Source organism: Brassica napus, chromosome C9 (assembly GCF_020379485.1).
Source record: "Brassica napus cultivar Da-Ae chromosome C9, Da-Ae, whole genome shotgun sequence".
In the NCBI taxonomy this organism is placed as follows: Eukaryota; Viridiplantae; Streptophyta; class Magnoliopsida; order Brassicales; family Brassicaceae; genus Brassica; species Brassica napus.
In genome coordinates, this window is record NC_063452.1 from 48804606 (window position 1) to 48830789 (window position 26184).

Genomic DNA, 26184 nt, shown 5'->3' on the forward strand with positions numbered 1-26184 from the left:
TTATTACCTGAAACCCGATCGGGTACCCATTTAAACAAAAATGGATATAGCCTAAAACCCATAATATTAGAAAAAATGTCATCACCACAACTCGAACCCATATTGGATAGGTAGAAAAATGGCTATGTTACCACCAGACCAATTCAACTTATATCTATTTTTATATATTGTAAATATATATATAGTATTTCAATATTATTATTTTTTTTATAAAATTAACATTTTAGGGACTCGAACCCGGATTGGTCACACTAAAAATAGAGTATGTAACTACTGAACCACTTCAATTTACACGTAAATTATTTTAGTTAGTAAATATGTATATGATTTACATAATAAATGGGTATTCGGAACCGGTGGTATCTGATCCGAAATCCGAACCAAAATCTACCAAGTATCTATTGGATAGAGAATTCATTTATTTGAAAGATCTGGACTCGAATGGATTTTACCTGAACTCGATCCGAATATCCGAAATCTCAGACCTAGATAATAGATCACCTGCTGTTGACAAAAAAAAAAGAACAAAACTTAGGTTCACCCCCTAGGGTGAACCTTTAAATTCACCCCACCCTTTTATGACCAATCAAAGTGACACATAGATTATTAATTAAAAAACATTAAATTAAATAAAAAATAGCTACAAAAATAAAAAGCGCTAATTTTAACGACGCTAACGCTTCCAGCGAAACCCTAAACCCTAAATCTTAAATTCTAAACCATATACCCTAAATTCTAAACCCAAATCCAAACCCTATACCCTAAACCCAAATTATATACCTTAAACCCAAAAATAGACTATAAACCTAAACCCTATACCCTAAACCCAAGTCTTAGACCCTAAACCCAAACCGTAAACCTTGACCCAAACGGTAAATCCTAAACCCAAACCGTAAATCCTAAACCCAAAACCGTAAATCCTAAACCCAAAACCCATACCCTAAACCCAAATCCTAGACCTAAAACCCAAACGGTAAACCCTAAACCCAAACTCCAAACTTAGATGCTATAGGGTTTGTGTTTAAGGTTTACGGTTTGGTTTTAGGGTCTAGGACTTGGCTTTAGGGTATAGAGTTTAGGTTTATAGTCTAGTTTTTGGGTTTAGGGTACATTATTTGGGTTTAGGGTCTAGGATTAAGGTTTAGGGTATAAAGTTTGGGTTTAGGGGTTTGGATTTGGGTTTAGAATTTAGGGTATAGGTTTTAGAATTTAAGATTTAGGGTTTAGGGTTTAGCTGAAAATGTTAGCGTCGTTAAAATTAGCGTTTTTATTTTTTGTAGCTATTTTTTATTTAATTTAATATTTTTTAATTAATAATCTATGTGTCATTTTGATTGGTCCTAAAGTGTGAGATGAATTTAAAAGTTCTAAGTTCTCTCCAAAAAAAAAGATCACCTGCTATTTTTTAAATATTTTAGATCTATGGTTTAAAACTTCACATCAATCGACCAATCCAAAGCTTATAATAGTAACAAACGAGACCTTTTCTTTAAGAAAAAAACAGTAACAAACAAAAGTTACCACTATATATTTTGGTAGAATCAGACTAATTAGACTCAGAGCCATGCTCACATGAGGAAAAAATAAACATTGATCCAGGGCATCAATTTCTTTTTGTAGCTTGGCTTAAGGGCATGTATATTTAAAAATTTTAAAAGCATTTCTTATGTTTTATTTCGCTTAATCTATACTATTAAAATAGAAGTCATGACTTATTTAATGCGTGAGTTTTTTTATTTGGACCATCCTTGAAAAAATTATTAAATTTACATAACTTAATTTTAATATATTTTAATATCTTTATTTTTATTTCAAATACTAATAAATATCTTAAAGAAATGTCTAACAAAATCTTTCAAATATCTTTTAGAATCTTTTTAAAATATATTTTCGAAATTAGTTAATTAAAATTTTAATTATCACAAAGTATAATTAGAAACTAAATTTTAGTTTAGTTTTGATCGTAATTTTTTAATAATTATATAAAATACTTTTAATAATATTTTAATGATAATAACAATTTTAAAAAATTGATTTAATTTTCAAAATTAAATTTAAGAAGTATTTTAAAGGATTTTTAAAAAATAAATATTCATTTCTATTTCTAATTTAAAAATAAAAATTGTTATCTATTTAGCACGAAAATTATGATTTATTTCATATGTGATTTTTTTTTTTAATTTAGACCACTTAGAAGTCTCACCTTTAAATGTTTTTACTATGTAATACAAATAATTTACACCTTCTTTCATAGATGAAACATTTGATCTTTATTCATATCGTATGTATAAGATTTTGCTCTACTATTATTAACGTCTGTGTATTCTCCTAAGTTAAAAAAAACAATTTGGTTTATTATTTAAACATCTATACTAAATTGGTTTAATTAATAATTATATACCAAATTCTCTATTATGTAGGTTCAACTTAATTTAGTTTCCACATATGTTTCAAATTTAGAATAAAACAAAAATTATGTAAATCAGTATTGTTACATAATAATGTTTTCAAAATAAATTTTGTTACAAAAATAAAATATAGATTTTATAATAATAATATTATTATAAATTAGATAATATATAACACCAAATTATATTAATTTATTGATATATTGTATTTCATAATCTAAAATATTTTATTATTAAAGAAAATCCGCACGGTCGTGCGGATCATGATCTAGTTAGATATTATATAAAAAAACTATTTAACATAGTCTCATTAATAGTTTTATGGGTAACCAAAAAGCCAAAAACATATATTAGAATGAAAACATGCATGGTTTTTTAAGAAACCAAACAAAATATGGAAACAATTGTTTTCCCTAAAATCCGGGTAAATGATTTGTTCTATGGTTTTGTTACATTTTAGATGAAAAATGATGTGTTCTATGGTTCTGCTAAACTAAACCACAGTAGCTTTTATAATTTTAGATTCATAAAAACATGTATTTTTCTATCGCTTTGGGCAGCTATTGCTCGCACGGCTCTGATTAGACTCTACCAAAGTGTTTTTATACTAGTACTTATTTCCACGTTTGACAATAATTGAGCGCTGTGTGTGGACCGCTATGAAAATTTATTTCCATCGGACCACGCTACAGTCAACAGTCAAAACGAGCAATCATTCATAACAAAAATGGGCTCATTTAATTATTTCTCTATCGCTTTATAAACGAAAACAGCTTAAAATGACCGCTATCTACGTTGTTCGTCGATTTGCAATTCATTTCTTACTTACATGGCATAGCTCGCCCAAGTTATGGTCAAGAATTTATGTGTGTATGTGTCAACGATTGCTTATAGTTAAAACCTACGATACTTGTTAAGATTGTATACTATCTTACAGAAACATTTCGCTAATCATTTCTTCAAAAAAAAAAACATTTCGCTAATCATTTTTCCTTTGGGTTAACACATTTTGTTTATCAATTTGTTAGCTTTTCATTCATGAAATCATTATCAATATATATAAAGAATATTGAGATTTATTACGTCTATAAACGGCTAGCATTACTAGTTAGAAATTAATATTTTAATCTTTTTGAATTTATGTTTAGTATACTTTTTTGTGAAGGCTCACACAACATCTAGATCCGAGTTAAACTTGGCAATACAACCATGGTACTAAAAAAAATAGGGGACCCTAAAAGCTTTGTTACAAATGCATGCGTTACAAACTTAATTACAAATGCATGTGATTGTATGGTTTGTTTTGCTAGACTTTGGATGTAATTGTATCATATGTTTGGGTGGGCATCTGACATTGCGACCTATACTAATTTAAACTTCAGAATATATAAGGATCTGTTGTAAATCAAATTAAGGTTCATTGAAACAAGTAACTGCTTTTCATACAGAAATTTCAACTGTTTATCATATACTATAAACGTGGAATACGTGTATTTTAGCCGACGCAAGGCGTGACGCTTTCTGCATGAATTGAGACGCAAGGTGACGTGAATCAAAGGGTTTAGGGACTATAAATTAACTTGTTCGATGTTGATGGTTCTGATGCCAAGACGCGGTTCTACTTTCTAAACCGGATGGATCGGAAGTGACTAATTTTTTTTATTTAAACAAGAGTACAAGACCCATTTCGCTAACAACATATCTAACATATTTTACTTACCACTGCTTATATTGATTCTGACAATTCCGCATCTTAATTTCATTATTAAATGATTCAATCGTGTGATTAGCTAAATAATCCAATTACCGCGTACGTTGATTCTGACACCATTAACGCCCAACCGATGTTTTTTACATCAACTGATATGTTGTTTATAAAACTGTTTCAAAATTATATTTCTTCTGTTTCTGAATAAGTGTCACAATGACATTTTTCACACAAATTAAGAAAATTATTGAAATATATGTAAGTTGTTATTAATTACACCTTTCTGACTAATAATATTTGAGATAAATAAAATTATTTATAAAATTAATTTAGTTTGCAATTAATTTTCAGCTGAAAATATGTATAATTTGCATTGGAATTGTAAAATGACATTTTTTGTGTAACAAAAAAATGTTAGAATGATACTTATTACGAAACAGAGTATACTTTAATATTGAATTATTGATATATGCGATATATACATCTTCGAATTGTGGTTGAATCCTTTCCAAAATATTGGTGGTCCAAACTGTGACCGACGATAGCTAAATTCTAAATATATAATTATGTAATGTTCTAAATATATATACATTATATAATTTTGTATATATCCAAATTGATCAACACACACAAACATACATATATATATATATTATAGAGAGCACGTATAAACTTTTTGAATAGTAAGAGCATCCACAATAGTGAAAGGTTGTCTAAGTTTCTCAACAATAAGTTTTAATGTTGTATTTTATTTATTTTTGTACATTAAACCATTGCTTTGATCATAAAAAAAACCATTGCAAAAGATGCATGTGTTATTTGGGTTTCAAAAATGAATTAGTGGAGTTTCTTCTTCTTTTTTTGTCATCTAGAGGGTTAATATTAACTTGCACAAGGTAGTACACAAAGCCAGCAAAGGTGTTGAACTTTTCCGGAGCCATAAGCCAACATGGTGATAGGCACCATCTAGAGTGGAATTTCTTCTTTAATAAACCGTTTTTTATCGCTCTTTTCTTTTTAAGAGTTTTTTGTATTTTTAATGAAAAAAACTATAAGATACTTTCATTGAAAATGGCCAAATGGTTTTAAATAAAATATGGAGATGGGGTCAAATCGAGTAATGTACAGGCATTCAGTGCCAAAAACAGCAAAACTTTTTGCATTTATCTTATGTCGGAAGATGCCATAAAGATAGATATCATTGTAAATGTAAGCAACCCCTTCAAAAGATACGTGTGAAGATATGTCATCGACCTGTCAGATAAAAATCTTAATAATCATATTTGTTTTGGATATGTGTAGTCTGTACTCTGTAGTATGCAACCGATTTAAAAGAACACATTGTAAAGTATAGTACATCACTTAAGATTATTGATTTATCCGGCCTGTTTTAATCCAATCTGTATATTTCATTATTGTTATTGTTTCTTTTCAAACTAATTTTAGGCAGTGATCGTCATAGTTTATACTTTATACGATTTTTTTTCAGAATGTAGATACGGTAGTTTTTTTTTGCTAAAAATATATACGGTAGTTGTCCATGCAAAATAAGGTATTATGAGAATTGAATATCGAACAAGCTGCTTTATGATACAGTACAAACGGATCTTGCTTAATTAATACTCATTATGTTTCTAAATAAGTGTCCTCTGAGACTTTTGTACCCAATTAAGAAATAATTTAATTTTGTATGTTTTCTATATAAAAACACTATTATCCATACACTTACTCGTATTTCAACCAATAGAAAAATAATCTGCAGAATAAAATCAATAAATTCTGCATCGAAAAGCTAAAACAACACTTATTTTGCAACGAAATTTTTTTTCTACAATGACACTTAATATAAAACGGAGGGAGTAATAACATATTACCGAAACTTCATTACTAAAACTGAAACCATAATCTTGAGCAAAGATATATTTTGCTTTCTGAAATTAGAAAGGAAAAAATGAACTTTGCTTTCATGGTCGGCATGATAAAGAAAGCTAAAACACACCGACCATCGTGTCCCTTTTCCGTCTCTCAAATTTCCAATAGTATCCCCTCGAATCTATTAAAGAAGACGATTCACAACTACGGAGTTATCACTATAGATAAGTATACAGTCGGAAACATCAATAAGAAGAAGCAGATAAGCATTATATATACATATCTTTTATATATTTGCCATTTACTATATTTCATATATGAGTTTTTAATGAAAATTCATGTATGAGTTTAATTTTGAAACAAATAGGAGTTGGTGAAAGAAAATGAGCTGGTGAAAAGAAAAATATGATCTGGTGAATGTTGGGGAGTGGAGAAGATAACAAATGCTACGAGCCTATGATTATAGTCTTTAAATTACTTATTTACTTATGTCCTACATAGACACTGGATTATATATTTTTGTGAATTGAAAAACTTTTGATACATTATTTGAAAGTTGTTTGTCACAATTTTTATCAATAGTATACACGTAACATAAAATATATATATATATATTAGAAACTCTATAAATTAATACTCGATAAATTAATAAATTTCTCTGATTCTAAACTGGGCCATTGTAAAATATGACATTATTCAATAAAATAATAATATTTTTCAAAACTTTTAACTAAATATATGGTCCCATTAAAATTATAAATTAATAATTACCATATATGTAGATATATATATATATATATAAAGGATTTTATTGTTTATTTGTATTCAAAATGAATTTCATCTCTAATTTTATTTTTTCATTTCAATATTTTGATGTTACTTTATCTAATTATTTATATAACTCATTTGTATTCTATAATACATATTTAACATACATAAATATATTTAACAATCTAATTAAAATAAAATAAATTCAAATCTGTTAAGTTTAAATAATATATATAATATTGTGAAATAAAATACTTTCAACCTTTTAAGAAACTATATTGCAAAACTAGAAATGTAAAAAGGAAATTTTTTCTTAAATTAATAACTCTATAAATTAAGAAATTATCATAGTCCCAATATCATTAATTTATAGATCTTTTATTATATATATAATACAGTAGAAACTCTATAAATTAAGAAATTATCATAGTTCCAATATCATTAATTTATAGATCTTTTATTATATATATAATACAGTAGAAACTCTATAAATTAATAAACATCATAAATTAATAAATTTTTCTGGTCCCAAGTTGGATTGGTTCAAAATTTGACACAAATCGATAAAATAATAAGATAATATTTTTTTAGAAAAACCTATGTAAATATATGATCACATTAAAATTATAAATTAATAATTTATATGTATATACATTTTATATAAGTATAAACAAACCAGTTTATTGTTTGTTTTACATTCATAATGGAATCACCATTATATTTCTTAATACTTAATATATTTTGATGAGATTTAGTAAAATTATATCTAAACCCGCATTTAAAGTATATGAGATATATATTATGTATACCAAATGATAGAATAAAACTAATGTAAGAGACACATTTCAAAAAGTTAATTAATGTATATACACTAAAATCAAATATATTTTTTATTTTATAAAAATATATCTTAAAATAGAAAAATCTAAAAATGATTTTTTTTTTGTAAATTAATAACTCTATAAATTAATAAAATACCAAAGTCCCAACATTCTTAATTTGTAGAATTTTTTCTGCATATAATATATGTAGACATATGTATTTGACATTTTTATTTGGGTTGAAACGGTAATTAGAATTAACTTATCAATGGCAATTTTGGCGATCTTGAGTGCGATCTGTCGGGTATGTTTTTCCGAAGGTTTCCTTTCAGAAACTGCCCCTCTACGTGCAGTTTCTTCCATGATTGACTCAATAATGGGGTGGTTCTCGGCGGTTCCGTTACAAGAGTCTTCCATGTCCGTAGTGGGACTATCCCACTATGATGATTGTTTAGGGGTTCAGTATAAATACTTCTTTCCGATTATTGGAAAAGATCATAATACGAACTCTCTTTCTCAGATCCTCTTCTTAATTCGATTTGATTCCTCTCTCTTAAGCATGGCTGATAATCTGCGACGGGCAATCCAGGATCTTACCCTGGGTGTTGATGATGAGCCGGTGGCACTTTCGCTTGATGTTTGCGCTGAGGCTAGGCGCGCTACCCAGTTCTCGTTGATGGGCCGTCCAACAATTTTGCGCAAGCAAAACTTAAGGTATATGTTGACGTCTCTCCCTCGTATGTGGGGGCTATCTGGTGTGATCTCCGGTCGTATTGTGGAGAAGAAGAAGTTCCAATTTGTTTTCCCTTCTGAGGAGTTGCTTCAATCGGTGTTAAGTCGAGGTCCTTGGGCCTACAATGAGCGAATGCTGATCCTCACCCACTGGAATCCGGATTTTGGAGATGCTCAACTGAATCATATTCCCTTGTGGGTTCAGATAAGGGGTATTCCATTGGAGCTTCTGACTTCTGATTTGATTCGGAATGTTGGAGACAGGATTGGTGAAGTCATGTTGGTGGACTTCAAACCAGAGACCTCTGGTGATGTGGAGTTTGTGAGGATCCAACTCAATTGGGATGTCTCAAAACCACTCCGGTTTTAGAGAAACTTTCAATTCTCTCCGGGAATCAATACGCTCCTTAAGTTTCGATATGAGAGGCTAAGGGGCTTCTGCGAGGACTGTGGTATGCTTACTCATGACTCGGGTGAGTGTTTACCGATGGTGGAAGAAGGCCAGGGTGGGGATGATCATAATGATGATCAAGGTGATGATGGAGATGAAATGCAACATGAAGAGCATCCTGAGGTTCAGCAGGAAAACCTGGAGGTGAATGAAGCCGGTGGTCATGAAGATCAGGAAGGCAATGCGATCCTACCGGTGATTAACCCTTATGGATCGAATATGGAGCTGTTGGAGCATATTTGGGCTCAGGTTCCTATGGATGTGGTCCATGCGGAGTATGATACGCCTATGGGTGTGGAGCGATCATCTAGGAAGCGTAAGTTTGGTGGTGATAAGGCTCTACAGAGTACTGGAGATAAGGATGCTATGAATAGGGGTAAGGGTGTCATGCTGACTGATGAGGATGAAGATCATATCATTCTGGAGATGGAAGAGAGATGGGACTCAGAGTTTCGTATGGGTCCGGTAGGTCCTTGTATGATGAGGGACCGCTGGGGAGTTGAGAAGACTCCAATGGCTTCAGCACGTGAGAAGGAGGTACGACCAGATGAGATACATGTCTCTTTGGAGAATGACCAGATGGGAAGCGTGTCGTCCAAGCGATCTCGAAATGGTAGAGAAGTGGTTGATAAGTATCCAGTTGGAACGCTGAAGATATCTGCGGAATGCAATGGATTGAAGAAGCTTCAAGCAGATTATGTGAGTGATAATGAGATGGAGAATGTGGTTATAATAGACAGAGGCGCGGTGGGCCCGGTTCCACCAGAGGTTCCATGAGAGTTGAGGTGTGGAACTGTCGAGGCTTGGGGCAACGCCTGACAGTTCGACGTCTAAAGGAGATGCAAAGGTTGTATCTCCCCGACTTGTTGTTCCTGATTGAAACTAAGCAACAAAATGATTATGTAAGAGATATAGGAGTGTATCTCGGTTATGATCATATGATCCTTGTACCACCTATGGGTCTTAGTGGTGGATTAGCTGTATTTTGGAAGTCCTTTGTTTCTGTTTCCTGCATTTCTAGTGATGAAAGACTTGTAGATTTGCATATTGAATATCAATGTTTTCAGTTTTATTTGTCCTGTGTTTATGGTCATCCTATACCTAAGCATAGACATTTATTATGGGAAAAATTACAAAGGATTGCTACTTCTCGTTTAGGTCCATGGATGTTGTGTGGTGATTGTAATGAGATTACTAAACCTGAAGAAAAGAAGGGAGGTCGTATAAGGGCATTATCAAGCTTCCAGAGTTTTAACACTATGCTACATATTTGTGATATGAAGGACTTGAAGCACATAGGGAATCAGTTCAGTTGGGTTGGCCGTAGAAGACATGATATTATTGAATGTTGTTTGGACAGAGTAATGGTAAACTCCTCTTGGTTGAATCAGATCATAGACCCATGATTGTTACAATTGACTACAAACAGAGAAGAAAGAAGGGTTTCTTTTGTTATGATAAAAGATTGTTTGATGATCCGAATTTTATTGACACAGTTTCTAATGCCTGGGATCAAACAGAATTTATTAGAGGATGGAATCAAAAGCTTGGTCACTGTCGTGGAGAGATAGTTAGGTGGAAAAGGAGGCATCAGACTAATTCAGCCATTCGCATTAAGGAGATCAGAGGTGTACTGGATCAAGCAATGACAGATAGCTCTGTTTCTATTGAATACATTCATGAACTCCGAGGAAATCTTAATAAAGCATATCGAGAAGAAGAAGAATATTGGAAGCTGAAAAGTAGGAATAGATGGTTAAATCTGGGAGATCGTAACACACCATTCTATCATGGTCTTACAAAGATGAAGAAAAGCAAAAATAAAATCTGTAAAATACGAGATATGAATGGGGTTGTTCATACTCAGGAGGAGACCATTGCAAAGGTTGCTGAGGATTATTTTCAGAATATGTTTTCCTTTAATCCTACAACTTCTTTGGATGATGTTTTGCCTAATATTCAGCCTAAGGTAACAAGGGAAATGAATGATAGACTGATTGCTCCAGTTACTGATAAAGAAATAAAAGAGGCATTGGATTTAATTGGTTTGGACAGAGCACCTGGTCCTGATGGATTTACTGCTGCGTTTTATCATCAATTTTGGGACTCAATAGGGATGGATGTTTGCAAAATGATAAAGAGTTTCTTTGAGACAGGAGTCATGGAGACAGGGATTAATCACACTAACATTTGTTTAATCCCGAAATTCTCAGAGGCTGCTACAATGGGAGATTACCGTCCTATAAGTCTTTGTACGGTGGCTTATAAATTAATATCAAAAGTGTTGGGCTTGCGTCTACAGAAGTGCTTGGAAGTGGTTATCTCTGAATCACAAGCTGCATTTGTTCCTGGTAGGCAGATATCGGATAATATCTTGGTGGCTCACGAATTAATTAGTGCTTTGAAATCAAAAAAGGATTGCTCTGAGCAGTATATGGCTATTAAGACAGATATTAGCAAAGCTTATGATCGTGTTGAATGGAAATTTCTTGAGAATATTTTGAGAAAACTTGAGTTTCATCCGATTTGTATTTCATGGATTATGACGTGTGTAACATCTGTAAGCTATTTTGTCTTGATAAATGGAGCTCCGTTTGGTGAGATAAAGCCTACTAGAGGTATCAGACAAGGTGACACGTTATCCCCATACTTATTTCTACTCTGTGCTGAAGCTCTAAGCCAAATGATTGATCAAGCTCAGGAAGGTGATAAATTTCAAGGAATGAAGTTAGCTCGACGTTGTCCAAAGGTTTCTCACTTGTTATTTGCTGATGATTCACTCTTTTTTTGTCGAGCTAATCAGAACAACGCAACATGCATGACAGAAATTTTAGATTCATATGAAAGAGTATCTGGCCAAAAGGTAAATTTGGAGAAATCTTCGATAATATTTGGTATGAGAGTGGATCAGCAGAGGTCACAAATTCAACAGATTCTGAATATTAATGTTGTGGGTGGAGGAGGAAAATATCTAGGTCTTCCGGAACAATTTGGAAAAAGCAAAGTAAAAGATTTTGAAGGCATTGTTTCTCATATCAAATCTGTGACATCTCAATGGTATAATCAATCACTTTCGCAGGCAGGTAAGGAAGTGTTGATTAAATCGGTTTTGCAGGCTAAACCAGTATACCCTATGAGCTGTTTTCTTCTTCCTAAGACTACTTGTGATGAAATCAATGCAATTCTATCAGAATTTTGGTGGGGAAAGGGTGAGGAACGAAGGAAGATCTCTTGGATTTCTTGGAAAAGGCTATGTTTACCCAAAAAAGAAGGAGGTATGGGTTTTCGAGATTTATATAGTTTTAACAAGGCTTTACTTGCAAAGCAAGCATGGCGGATTTGGCATAATCCAAATTCCCTTTTGAGTAGAATTTATAAGGGAAGATATCATCATTCGTCGACTTTCATTCAGTCGTCGAATACTACGCAAGCCTCTTATGGCTGGAAATCAATTCAAGTAGGAAAGGAATTACTTCGAAAAGGACTTCGCACTATGATTGGTGATGGAAGCAAGACCAATGTTTGGATGGATCACTGGATACCGGTTATCCCGCCTAGACGTGCAGTACAAGTTTCATACAATCGAAACATGAAAGTGGAAGAGTTTATTGATCGGGACACATCAACATGGAATCTTCAGAAACTGCAACTCTATCTACAGCCCATTGATGTGGAACAAGTGGTAAAGATCAAGCTATCACGATTTGCTCCAGAAGACCAGTTAATATGGCATTTTACAAAAGATATGAAGTATACGGTAAAGTCGGGTTATTGGGCTGCTACTCATTATTATTATGAGGGTGAAGAGATCTTAAGACCTGCAGGCTCTTTAGAAATAAAAAGGAAAATTTGGAAGTTGAACATTTTGCCAAAGATAAAACAGTTTCTATGGAGAGTGATATCAGGTGCTTTAGCTACTTATACAAATCTGTGTACTCGTGGGATTAATATTGATCCTACATGTCAGAGATGTTGTATAGAAGAGGAATCCATTAATCATGTTCTTTTCCTTTGTCCTCATGCCACAGCTATATGGAGATGTTCAGGTATAATCTCAGTTCAACTTTTTTCAAATAACTTGGAAGATAATGTTCGACTTTTGTTTAGTATAATGGAGTCTTTACCGGATGTGGAGCAAAATAAATTATTGGTCTTCTGGATTCTGTGGATGATTTGGAAGTCAAGAAATGAATTCATTTTCAACAAAAGAAATGTTCATCCCACTGAAGATATTAGAAGAGCAATGGATTCGAATATTGAATGGTATAGAAATGTCACTCAAACTGGTCAGCAAAGGAGAGGTAATGGTATTAGATCAGCGAAATGGGAACCGCCCCTGGCTAACTGGGTAAAATGCAATTTCGATTATAGTTCACGATCTGACAGTATGGAGGAAGGTATTGGATGGATAGTAAGAGATCATAATGGAGTGTTCTTGGGAGCCGGAAATGCTAAAATTGGGAAAGTTCAATCATCTCTTATAGGTGAGGCCATGAGCTTTATTTTTGCTTTACAACAAATATGGGCTCGTGGCTGGAGAAGAGTGTGGTTTGAAGGTGATAATCAGGAACTTTGTCTTATCATTAATCAAGTTAAAGAACATATTGATCTGGGGAATTACTTGTGCGACATAAGGCATTGGATGACTTTGTTACCTGAATGTTCATTGGAGTATGTAAACCGAGAGAAGAATCAAGCTGCAAATGCTATGTCAAGACATAGTAGGGATCATAATAGTTTATATCAATTCTTTGATTTTCCTCCTGTTTGGTTGATTCAGTACTTGTACTCACCTTTTACAGTTTAGTTAATAAAGTTATTGTGGTTAAAAAAAAAAAAAAGAATTAACTTATCAGTTATCACTACAACAACACAACCACGGTTAGTTCAATCGGTAACCAAAAGTAAAAAACTGTTGGTTTTTAATCTGAAGTTAACGATTTAGAATTTAAGATTAACAAAAACGAAAATGTTTAGCACAATTTCTTCCTTTTCTGAGTTGCATTATTCAGCCTATAATTTTCGTTTATACGATTTCTCATGCGTAAGGAAACAAAAATTAAGTTATTAATTAAAGGGCAAATCTCCAAAATAGCACTTTTTTAAGTTTATATCACAAAAATAGCACTCAAAAACTAAAATGACCAAAATAGCACATTTCTAAGTTTATCCTTTGAAAATTTTAATTTTTTTATTTTTCAAAATTTGAAATCTTATCCCCAAAACCTCATTTCTCAACTCTAAACCCTAAACCCTAAACTCTAAACTCTAAACCCTAAACCCTAAACCCTAAACCCTAAACCCTAAACTCTAAACTCTAAACTCTAAACCCTAAACCCTAAACTCTAAACCCTAAACCCTAAACTCTAAACCCTAACCGCTAAACCCTAAACTCCACCATTTAACTCTAAACCCTAAGTTTGTGACTTTTGATAAAACATTAAGTGTTATTTTTGTGACTTTTGACCTTGAGTGCTAATTTGGCAACAAAAACTTGATTTAGTGCTGTTTTTGTTTTTTTCTCTTAATTAAAATTAAAACGTATTTTCATGTGGATGAGATTAACCCACGTGTCAAGTAACAATTCGTTAAGACATACTGTGGCTGCTCTGTCTGACTGGACATGACAAATCATCCAAGCAAATCAAATACCCAATTCTCTCACACATTCTCAAAGCTTGAGTTCCAAAAACTTCAAAGAGAGATTTTTTTTCTCGTGAAAGAAAGAACGAAAAGAATATTAGAGAGAGAAGTTAATGGGATTCGGCTTAGAGAACATCAAATCAATCTCCGGCGAGTGGGGCGCGGCGGCGCGTTCCTGTGACGCTTGTCAATCAGTATCCGCCGCCGTGTTCTGCCGAGTTGACTCAGCTTTCTTATGCCTCACTTGCGACACACGAATCCACTCCTACACGCGCCACGAGCGCGTGTTTCTCTGCGAAGTCTGCGAACAAGCTCCCGCCGCCGTCACCTGCAAAGCCGACGCCGCCTCTCTCTGCGTCACCTGCGACTCCGACATCCACTCCGCTAACCCACTCGCTAGCCGCCATGAACGCGTCCCCGTCGAGTCGTTCTTCGACTCAGCTGAAACCGCCGTCGCCAAAATCTCAGCTTCGACGTTTGGGGCCCTCGGGTCGTCTGCCACCGTGGATTTAACCGCCGTTCCGGTGATGGGTAACTCCGACGAACTCGGTTTGTGCCCGTTGCTGCTTCCTAACGACTTCAGCGAACCGGCAAAAACCGAAATGAAATCTTCTGAGTTCATGTTTTCTGATTTCGATCGACTCATCGACTTCGAGTACCCAAACTCCTTCAATCATCAGCAGCCGCATAACAACGCAGGAGCAGACAGCCTTGTCCCCGTTCAGACAAAAACAGAGCCTCTTCCGTTAAGTAAAAACGATCACTGCTTCGACATAGATTTCTGCAGATCAAAGCTCTCTGCTTTCACCTACCCAACTCAATCAATCAGCCACAGTGTAAGCAGCTCCCCTCCGTTAAACTCCTCTGAAACTTGCTTAAAGTCTGAAACTTGCACTTAACTTCGATCTTTGCTTTCAGGTTTCGACTTCGTCTCTGGAATAAGGCGTGGTTCCCGACGGAAACACCTCGTCGGAAATCTCGATTCCGTTTAACCGGAGCACCACCACGATCACGGCCTCGACGGCGACCACCGGCGATCAAGCGAGCTCCATGAACAGGGAGGCTAGGGTTTTAAGGTACAGAGAGAAGCGAAAGAACAGGAAGTTCGAGAAGACGATCCGTTACGCTTCAAGGAAAGCTTACGCGGAGTCACGGCCAAGGATCAAAGGCCGGTTCGCGAAACGTACAGAGACTGAAAACGACAACGTTTTCTTGAGCCATGTTTACGCTTCAGCCGCACAGTACGGCGTCGTACCAACGTTCTGATTCTAATCTACGTTGGAAGTCTTAACGAATCATCACCTGGAAACTCCCCTTCCTTCTACCGTCGATTTTACCGTTTGGTGTATTGTATTGTCTTATCATATAGTGAGCCTCTTACCCTAGACAAACAATTTATCCTTTCTACAGCTTCGTCGGTTTACTTTTTATTTTACCGTCTCTCTCACTGCCACTGTAAGACCGTAACTTTCCTCTCCGTTTATGAATGCTGTAGCAAAAGTTTTATAAAATAATATAATTTGGTAATTAGAATTTCTCTATTGGCCGATGTTGTCTCGTGGGAAAAATGTCAATTTCGACTCTAACAATTCTGGTCGTGTCGAATACGATTCGAACAATTATTTAGTGTCAAATGCGATCTCAATTCAAATTATAATTCAAAAAAACTATTTTAACTTCTTTTTTTTTTGTGAAAAGTATATTAACTTCTTAAAACGTGCCTAAATCTACATTGACTTTAACAGAAATTAGTTAACTGTTAACAAGATAAAACGACGTCGTTTTGAAAAGTGTCAATTTCGACCCCAACAATTTCAGTCGTGCCAAATAAGACCCAAACAAATGGTCAGTGCCAAAAACGACCTCAACTCAATTATAATTTAAGAAAAACTATCTAAACTTCTTAAAATATGTCTAAATCTACATTAACTCTAACAGAAGTTATCAACAACTAACAAGATAAGACGACGTCTTTTATATATATATTAAATATGTTCATTCCGAAACTCAAAACCGGGTCGGGATACCCTTTTAAAGGGGGACGCTAACAACTAAACTAAAGTAACTTTTTGAAATATTATTAAAAATTGAAATTCTCCATTATATAAACTACTATTCTTCTTCATCTTATCCAATTTAAAACATTGGTGATTGCTTTTATATATTTTAGTTATTGTTTAATATGTATAATATTTTGTACAAGATATCTTAGTGAAAGAAAGGTAAAAAGCCTCTTAACATTTTTGAACAAAATATCAAAAATATATAATATTAACCTTGACAAATAAAAAAAATGTCCACTTAAGTTTAAAAAAGTAACTTATATAAGAAAAGTTTATAAATAAATTCAAAGTTTTAAGTATATTTAAGATCGTATAATAATAAATATTTTATTATTTATATTTTAGTAAGATATAAGTTTATCACATATATGATAAATAAAAAATATGTTAATGTATTTATATAAATCAGAAACAAATATCACCAAAATTTTAAATTGATAAGATGAAGAAGAATACTAGTTTATATAATTTTAAAATTTTAATAATATTTCAAAAAGTTATTTTTATCTAGTTGTTAGTGTGCCTCTTTAAAAGGGTACCACAACACGGTTTGAGTCCCGGAATGAACATATTTTTTTCTTTTAAAAATATATATATATATCAAAGCGACGTCGCCGTATCTTGTTAACGGTGGACTAACTTCTGTTGGAGTCAATGTAGATTTATGCACGTTTTAAGAAGTTCATGTAGGTTTTCTTAAATTATAATTAAGTTGAGGTCGGTTTTGGCATTGACCATTTGTTCGGGTTCTATTTGGCACGACTGAGAGTGTTGGGGTCGAAATTGACACATTTCCTCGTATATCAAAACGATGTCGTTTTATCTTGTTAACGATTGACTAACTTCTGTTAGAGTCAATGTAGATTTAAGCACATTTTAAGAAGTTTGGGTAGTTTTTTCGAATTATAATTGAGTTGAAGTTGTATTTGGCACTGATCAATTGTTCAGGCCGTATTTGGCACGACCTAACTTGTTGGGGTCGACATTGGCACTTTTCTCTTGTCTTGTCGCTATATTTGTTAACGGAGATTAGGTGGAGTTTGGCTTTTTAATTGTTTACCTGTACCTCAAATCCTTATTATGTATTTTTTTTTTGTAAACTAAAAGGGTTAAATCCGGATATATTAAAGACACATACCTCACCCCCGGGTGGGAGGTGCAACCCACGGATGGATCCTCTTCCGGATATTCAAATGGACCGTAAGCATGGACCCATATCCGCGTGGCCACATGTGGAGCTAATAATTTCGACTAGAAGAGAGTCGATCCCTGGTCTGGACCAACATGGCAAATCCTCCTCTAGTGTAAACCAATAGGCCACCACGACGTGGTTTATTAAGTATTTTATTTTATAATTAAATTAAATTAAATATAGAGAAAATGACTAGGATAACACTAAAAAAGTTTTTGTCACAAATATAGCCTATAAGAATAAAAATGACCAAAATAGCACTTAATGTTTTATCAAAAGAGATAAATATACACTTATACCCCAATGGTAAATTAATTTAGACATTAGGGTTTAGAGTTAAGGGGTGGGTTTAGGATTTAGGGTTTAGGGTTTAGGGTTTAGAGATTATGGTTTAGGGTTTAGAGTTTATGGGTGGGGTTTAGGGTTTAGAGTTTAGAGTTAAGGGGTGGGGTTTAAGATTTATGATTTAGGGTTTAGGATTTAGGGTTTAGAGTTTAGAGTTTAGGGTTTAGGGTTTAGAGTTTAGGTTTTAGGGTTTAGAGTTGAGGAGTGGGGTTTTGGGATAAAATTTCAAATTTTGAAAAATAAAAATAATTTAAATTTTTCAAAAGATAAAATGCTATTTTGGTCATTTTAGTTTTTGAGGGCTATTTTCGTGACATAAACTTAGAAATGTGCTATTTTGGAGATTTGCCAATAAATATAACGATAACCGGAATTTGGAGGTCGATAAGACTTGTACATAATACAATCTTGGTTAGCTTAATTATTTACGTTGCCTTTCATGCAATCTTTACGTATATGTAAAACGGACGATCCAGTCTATACAGTTCAAAGATATATGTTGTCTTCTCCCGTTGAGTTAACTACAATAATTTGAGATTCGTATATACTAGTGCTACATATTGCATATTCCAATATCTCTGGAACTTTCGCAGAGTGATAAGAGTCGGGCGAAAAAGTTCGATTTTTCGGGAATGGGTAGAAAAGTGGTGAAAAATGCAGTTAATGGTTTTGTCCGAAACTTCATAGACTTTGCCTTTTGAGTTTCTGTAGAGCCAATCTTATCTCTATGCAATAACGTGATTATTCATTATTGTCAGATAAAGTCAAAGTCAGTTGGAACTATGATGTTTTGTCGTAAGTGATCGGTGATTTTCTGATTTGTGCTATCTCCAACAGTGATTATATATTTGATTCTATTAAAATGCGAAGTAGTCGATATTTTCAGTTAGTATAATGATTTTATACGTCTCATATGATGTTGCATCATTAATTTGAGTTTTCATAGTTTAAAAGTTATGTCGTAGCTTCCTTGCAATTAGTTTATGACTTCTGTATACATATCATAATGAATTTGCTAACTACATGTACACTTGCATTCTTGTAAGCAGATAGTTACATCTATAAAATCTATATCAAGTTTCGTGAAAGTGAAAATACCCATGATTAGTAATCTGGATTACAATAGTTGAATGAGACATGTGCCGTCCAAGTGGGGTTAGAGACCTTGATGCAATGGGCATTTTAGGCATGATATTTTTATAGGAAGTCAGCTTAAGATATGCAAGTAGTGGGTAGGAAATGCTTTGGCTTTGGAGCCACATATATAAAATCATAATAACGTTAATAATAGTGCATTAGAACAAAGTTATGACAATACATATAACTAAAGCAAACAGAAATCAAATAATTAAAAGTTTGATGTTGAGTGTCACGAATAAATTGGGTAAGTACGGTGGGTTTTCCCACAACTAATCTTGGATTAAGCTTGTTAGGTGAATTCTACCAAACTCATTGTCTATTATATATTAATCTTATGCTTATATATTAATTAAGCTTATTAGTTCCAATTCAGTTTCAATCTGGTTTTGTTCACACATGTTTAAGTCTTCATGATAGCTCTTAGGGCATCAGCACCAATGAACCTTGAATGGGGTTCATAATTTTAATTTTTTATTACTTTTTTTTTACTTTTTCGTTTGATTTAAAAAAAAAAAAAAAATTAAACAGACCAATAGCGGGCCACCACGTAGCGTGGGGTCCGCGCTACAGTGATGAACCAGGTTCATTCCACTGAACCTGCAAGAGTTGAGTTCACAAAAAAGAGAGTATTTTAATTTTTTTTTTTTGGGAAAAGTGTGAACTTCTGCATTGAACCTTCAATGCAGATGCTCTTATAACTCCTGTGTAAATGTATATTTCATTGTAGTTGTCTTATAGCAACTCCAACAATGAGAAACCATATAAGTTTCTAAAAGAACAAGAATATTACTATTATAGTTAGTAAATTATATATTTTTTTTAAGTCAATAAAAACACTAATTTTTTTTTTACATGATGATATGTGTATTTTGCTTGGAGTTATTAATAGGTTCTAAAAACCTCTAAGTTTAAAACTTTTTGTCTTCTCTCTTATTTTTTTTAAATACTTAAAATCCCTCTTCGTACTCATTGTCGGAGGTACTCTTAGATCAATCATCTTTGTTAAACTACGTGGACAATGTACAAAAAGCATCCTCAACAGGCAACATCTAAAAGACAGTTTCTAATCCTAATAATAATAATAATAATAATTTTATTCATCTATAACTTTTTTGTCAAACTTTTTTTTAGTTTAAAAAAGCAAACCAGTTAAAGATTGACAAGTGGCAAAATGAGTATTAGAGTCGCTTTTTACAGGTCTATTTTTAGAATTGCCTCTTACTTTTCTTTCTGTTTTATCATTATTTTTATATTTTTTGGCTTTAATAACCCCATTATAATCTTCCGTTGGACGTGCCCTTATATTATACCTGAGATAAGTGAAACGAAGTAAACAACAGCGCATGTATTAATATAGAATGGGTTGACATAAAATATTAATATTTGTAAACAGTCAATTTCGAATTATAGGACCATGGCAATATAAATGAAATTATTATTCAGCTGAAGTCTCTCTAAGAAAGCTGTGGTTACACAGTTACTTTTGAAAATGCAATCTGAATATCTCACTATATTTAGCGAGATTCGAATGAATTTACATCTCAATCATATTGAAAGTTCATAAATTTTTATCGATTATTTACTTTACAAGATTGGCGACACTATATTCTCTATAACAAAATACTTATATATAGACTCTGAATGTTATAAGCCGCACTGCACCGTAGTTAGTAGTAACAAAAATTTCTTTATATATATACCTATGGATATATATATTTTTGTTATTATTATGACTGCACCGCAGTTGTCTTGCATATTGCCATTCAGACTCATATTTCAGATGACATGTATATAAAATATTAACAAATAAGTAATAATAACTTTATATTCATGACTCATGAGTTTTGGAAAACTTTTCTTTTGTCAAACCAAGCAATCTTTAAATCATGTAAACTCCCACCAGTATTATACAAAAAAGAAGAAGTAATAAAGACGCACAATGTCACACGTTTAAAGGGAAAAAACTTGGTAACAGTTGAACCAGTAAATTGGGATGAAAAAGATAATTATTTGTTGGCTCCTTGAAAGTGGGACCTGCGTGGCCCAAAGAGGGTTCGACATGGCGTGGTCGAAGAGGGGACAAGTGGAGGGTCCGACCACACCCTAACCACGTGCATCGCCGGCCCAAGTGCTTGTCTCGTGGTCCACTTCTGCACCGTATCCCATATCCTAACAGTTCCCATCTTCCACTTGATGAACATACTGTTAATGCAAAAGGCTAATAAAGTGAATTAGCATACCCTGGCGAAATTGTTTTCACATGTCTAGCTTATTTCTGTTAAGAATTTTACTTGAAAGTAGAAATCAGGACAAGAAAAAGCCAAACTATCTTTTGGCTTCAATGCCAATATAATTATATTTTTTTTTTGCTAAAAATATATAGTTATATTTAATCTAAACTAATGTATCAAACTATGTCATTATTATATACAGTGCCAGCCCTGATCTAAAGCTGGAAAAAAATAAATTTTAGGCGCCAAATTATACTATACATATATAGGCATCACAAATACCAAAAATTGCATGTACCCTAGTGGTTGTGTGCTGTTTAACCGAGTTAAAAGTGCTTGGTTTGAAGTACATGGAGCGCCAAAATTTATTTTTGCTTTAGTCAATAATTTAGATTGGGCGGGTCCTGATTATATACATGTTATTACAAATTCCATCAACGAGATTACCAACAGAAAAAAACAAAAAAAATTCCACCAAGGAAACTGTCACTATTTACGTCCATACATAGCTTTCTTTTCTTATTGAATTTTATGTTACAAATCCCACCCAGAAAACTGTCTCTGTTTAGATCCATGCTATTGCTTTCTTTTCTTATTGGATTAAAGTGCCACTGCTTTTATTTTCTTTTATCAAATCACTTGTTTCCGATAACGACAAAAAAATCATGTATCTTATTCTATACACACATAACAAATGTAATATGATATTTTCTTAATCTAAAAGAGATTTTTTTCTAAAGAAAGGTGTTGGGATTCGTTTTGGCTAACTGTTAATTGATTTTATAGTACTCTTTAGTCCTTGTATTTGGAGTTGCTTTAGTTCTTTATATTAAAAAGTGAAAATAGAGTATTTTCTAAGTTTTGTGTGTAATTCTGTTACTAAAATTTCTTCAAAAAGGAAAATAAAATATAATGGTTTTTCATATTTAATTAGTTTTTTTAACATCAAATGGTTATTCTATTATTCAAACTTAAGAAGGTATATGATTAGTAATTTATTTCTATTAGTTGTGAAATTTGGTACATGATGGATGATCCCCTCAATTTTCATAATGATACAAAGAATTAACAGAAGAAAAAAATCTATGAAGAGAGATAGTAGATACTATTAGATTAAAAAAAAACAAATATTAAATGGAAGAATCCAAAGGAACATCATATCCGAGTAACATAGAGTAGTCATCCCATTCATTATTATTCTCATCGCCATTAGTCATATCCTTAGGCATTCTCCAGCTCTTTGCAACCTCAGCCTCGTTCCCATTTGTGAGCAATTCTAATACCTTAATTACACGATACAAAATCACAAATCCAAATCCATTTAAATCCACTTTTTGGATCGTTTGGCCCCTAATATATAAGATTTGATATTAAATATGCATGTAACCAACCTGAGTCATGGTTGGTCGTAATATCGGTGATTGTTGGACACAATGTGAAGCTGTAAGGACAAGCCTATTCATCTGCTGATCATCATACTTTTCTTGCAGTTTCGGATCAACCAACTCTCTTGTGTTACATGTCTCCAACGCCGGCTTGGCCTGTTAGTGATAAAAAGTCAACGATGAAATCTGTAAGTCAACGAGAGAGTTATGTTTCTTGTCTTCTAAGGCAAGTAAGTAAGTATGAGTAGAATCATACCCATAAGAGAATGTGATTATGAGAGGGATTCACCGGTCTTCGTCCACTTATGATTTCAAGAAGGAGAATACCAAATGCGTAGATATCAGTTTTCTCGTCTACGGTTCCTTGCATTAAGGACTCTGGTGCTAGATAACCGAACGTTCCTTCAACAGGTATAACCGCATGGTGAGTCCATTTGTTAGGCAGCCATTTCGCCAATCCAAAATCAGTTATCTGCTCAACCATAATCACATCCAGTTTTCACACACACACACACACACACACACACACACATATATATATATACCAAAACCGAGTTGCTTGCATGACAAGAAAGCTCACCTGCGGTTCAAAATCAGGTCCAAGTAAAACGTTGGAAGATTTGATATCACGGTGAATGATCCGATGGTTGCAGCGTTTGTGAAGATAATGAAGCCCTCTAGCAACTCCAACTGCAATCTTGTACCGTATAGGCCAATCCAACGACCCGTTTTCCTTCTCTGTTCCGATTAATTATTCAATGTTAAAACTAATATTGTCTTTAGAATATGATGATAATTTAATTGCAACATGAAATTTATATGAAGTTAGATTACCGTGTAAGGCGGAGTACAAGTTTCCGTTCTCAGAGAACCTGAAGACAAGATAGAGACCTCTCTCAACACAACAACCTAAGAGAAGGGCAGTGTTGGGATGAGAGACATGACTTATGATGCCGAGTTCCGTAAGGAACTCTTTTTCCTTGATCATGTCACCACTCTCTTTCGTTAATCTCTTCACTGCGATTCTTCTCCCATCACATAGATCTCCTCTGTACACTTCAGAGTATCCTCCTATACCTACTATGTTCTCTACAATTCAGCCAAAAACATAGATTATGTTATTTTACTAAAAAAAAAAGTTTCAACCTCTTTTGTCATGGGTTTGATACATTTGCTCCAAAAATTTTAAATTTTTTGGTCCCTTAAATATGCACCTTGATCAAAATCTTTTGTGGCTTTAGAGATCTCGTTGTAAGTAAAGCATTGAATTAGAGGTTTAGGGTTGTTCTTAATCTCGTTTCTTCTCCATTTCCTCAAAGGAGAGTTCATGATAAGTGAAGATATTAATCTATAGGGAGACATCGGCCTATGTTTGGGTTTGTCTGAAGGAGAAGCGACGCTAGAAGAAACCATTGAACTGCTGAAACTTGAAGCATCATCGCCTGAGGAGCTAATCAGATCTCTTGATAGAATGCTTAGTACGCTGCGCGGTGAATACTTCTCACTCTTTATGTCTGATAATAACACAGTTGTTAGTCTTTGCATCCTATGAATAAATCTTAGTACCAAACATAAACCATATATTATTATAATCTAACCTCGAGAAATATCAGAGTCAGAGTAGCAATCTTTATGCTGTTTTCTTTGGTTTCCGACAAAAACAATAGAGCAACTTGACGGAGCAAAGTCCGAGACATACCTTGTGATCTCATTCCATATCCTAAATCAAGAAAAACAGAAACGAGTTATTACTACAACTACAAGGTTGTGAATTGGAACCATGAGTTTCTAAACTTAACCGGAAAATGTCCGGTTCATTACCTGAATGCGTGACTGGTTGGTCGGGAAAGAACAAGATAGTGAGCAGAAATTGACTTGACTTCATTGATTAGTCCTCTTCCGATTTTTGAGCAAAACCCTACCTTGGCTTCCAAGTTCACCTATTAATTAGGAAAAATAAATTTTGATTTGACCAGTTTGTTTTGACCAGAAAAAGAAGAAGAATTAATATACCCGTTTGTAATATATATTGCTAACGTTGTGATATCATAATTAAGTAATTAACGTTGTTCAAAACCGATGTTTTTAACTTTATAAATTTTCTAAAGGATTTGAAGTTTCAGTTCTCTGAATTTTGAAAATTATAACGTAATCCGGGTTTTGTTTATGGTAAGTCTATCCAAATCCGGTTTGTTTCGGTTTAAAATCCTTTTATGCGCCAAATAAGGAAAATAAATAAAATTTGGTCGTACTTGGTTTTGGCAACAAGTGTAAGCGAACTCTCCAAGCATGGAGATAACATGAGCTTTGGCACGGCGAATCTGAATCCTCTTCTTCTTTTTCATCGGAATCTTTTTTGGCTCTTCACCAACTGCAACAAGGACAATAGTTTACAAGTTATTAGGAGGTGAAAAAAAAACAGAGGAAATCAGGTATATACACACTTACCAAGAAGATGAAGAGCAACAATTGTATCATTTGGTTTAGCAAGAACATTGATGGCCCAAGATAGAGCGTTTTGGCTCTCGTCGCGATCCAACGAGATTGCCACAAGGATCTTGTTACTACCCTCTTCTGAAGAAGTTATCATTTGTATTTGTTACGTTGTCTCACTCTAGTAAAGGTTGGAATATTTGAGAACACAATAATTCTTTTATACACTTGAAGAAGAACAAAATGTTTTTCTTTCTTGAGGAGATAGTAAGAAAAACAGAGTCGTTTCGAGATTAATAAAGAGTGTGGAAAAGGGATGATCATTGCATGAGATAATCATTAGCTGTCTATATGAGTCTTGACGAAGAAGCATAAAGCGCAATAAGCCCAATGATATTTTAATCAACTTATATTTAGTTATTTATTGGCATAAAAGATGCTAAAAAGGAAAGTTTAATTAGGGTTGAGGGTTAAAAATAATTTATTTTAGTGGGTCATTTTCTGTATTTTAATTTAGATTCTTAATTTGGAGTTTGTTCAAAAAATAGTAATTTGGAGTTAAAATTTGATATGATGCTTGTCTAGTTGTTTTCAAAATAGTTTAGAGTTCAGTCATGAATGTGATTGATATAATAAGAGTGGCTTGTTAGAGTATTTCTTAAGAAGCCATTAATTAATATATTAAGAGAAATTAAATGTTTTGAACAAAGCATAAAATAAACTAAAATATCATAAACGGTTTACAAACTTGGAAAAAAAATTTATAGGTCAGAAAAATCAACAAAATGTTAATCTAAACTATACCGTTAGGGTAAGTCACCAATCAAATTAATTCTAGTCTAAAGCTAAAAACATATATATGCTTTAATAATATGTATTATATAAACAATATGTAGATTATTAGAGACAATGATGGACTCTGAAGTGAATGTGGTTGGATGATTTGTGATGTAAGCAAAGGTGAAGTGGCAAAAGGATGTTTCTTGTTCTTG

General features: G+C 33.3%; 2 protein-coding genes across 2 annotated transcripts; one reads left to right on the top strand and one right to left on the bottom strand.

The window, feature by feature from the left end:
* The first annotated feature begins 14381 nt into the window (after positions 1-14381).
* On the top strand, positions 14382-15944 carry LOC106401454 (zinc finger protein CONSTANS-LIKE 5-like). Its single transcript, XM_048768833.1, has 2 exons — positions 14382-15239; positions 15322-15944. Exons 1-2 carry the CDS (start codon positions 14517-14519, stop codon positions 15343-15345), a joined length of 747 nt encoding a protein of 248 aa, XP_048624790.1. The 5' UTR covers positions 14382-14516; the 3' UTR covers positions 15346-15944.
* A 6414-nt stretch (positions 15945-22358) lies between these two features.
* Positions 22359-25702, bottom strand: LOC106399551 (probable receptor-like serine/threonine-protein kinase At5g57670). The gene is made up of 10 exons (XM_013840023.3): positions 25208-25702; positions 25012-25130; positions 24581-24699; positions 24358-24479; positions 23974-24273; positions 23594-23848; positions 23340-23497; positions 23016-23231; positions 22766-22915; positions 22359-22657 (listed from the first exon to the last, which is right to left on the bottom strand). The coding sequence occupies exons 1-10, from the start codon at positions 25347-25349 to the stop codon at positions 22505-22507; spliced, it is 1734 nt and encodes a 577-aa protein (XP_013695477.2). The 5' UTR covers positions 25350-25702; the 3' UTR covers positions 22359-22504.
* Positions 25703-26184: the final 482 nt, after the last annotated feature.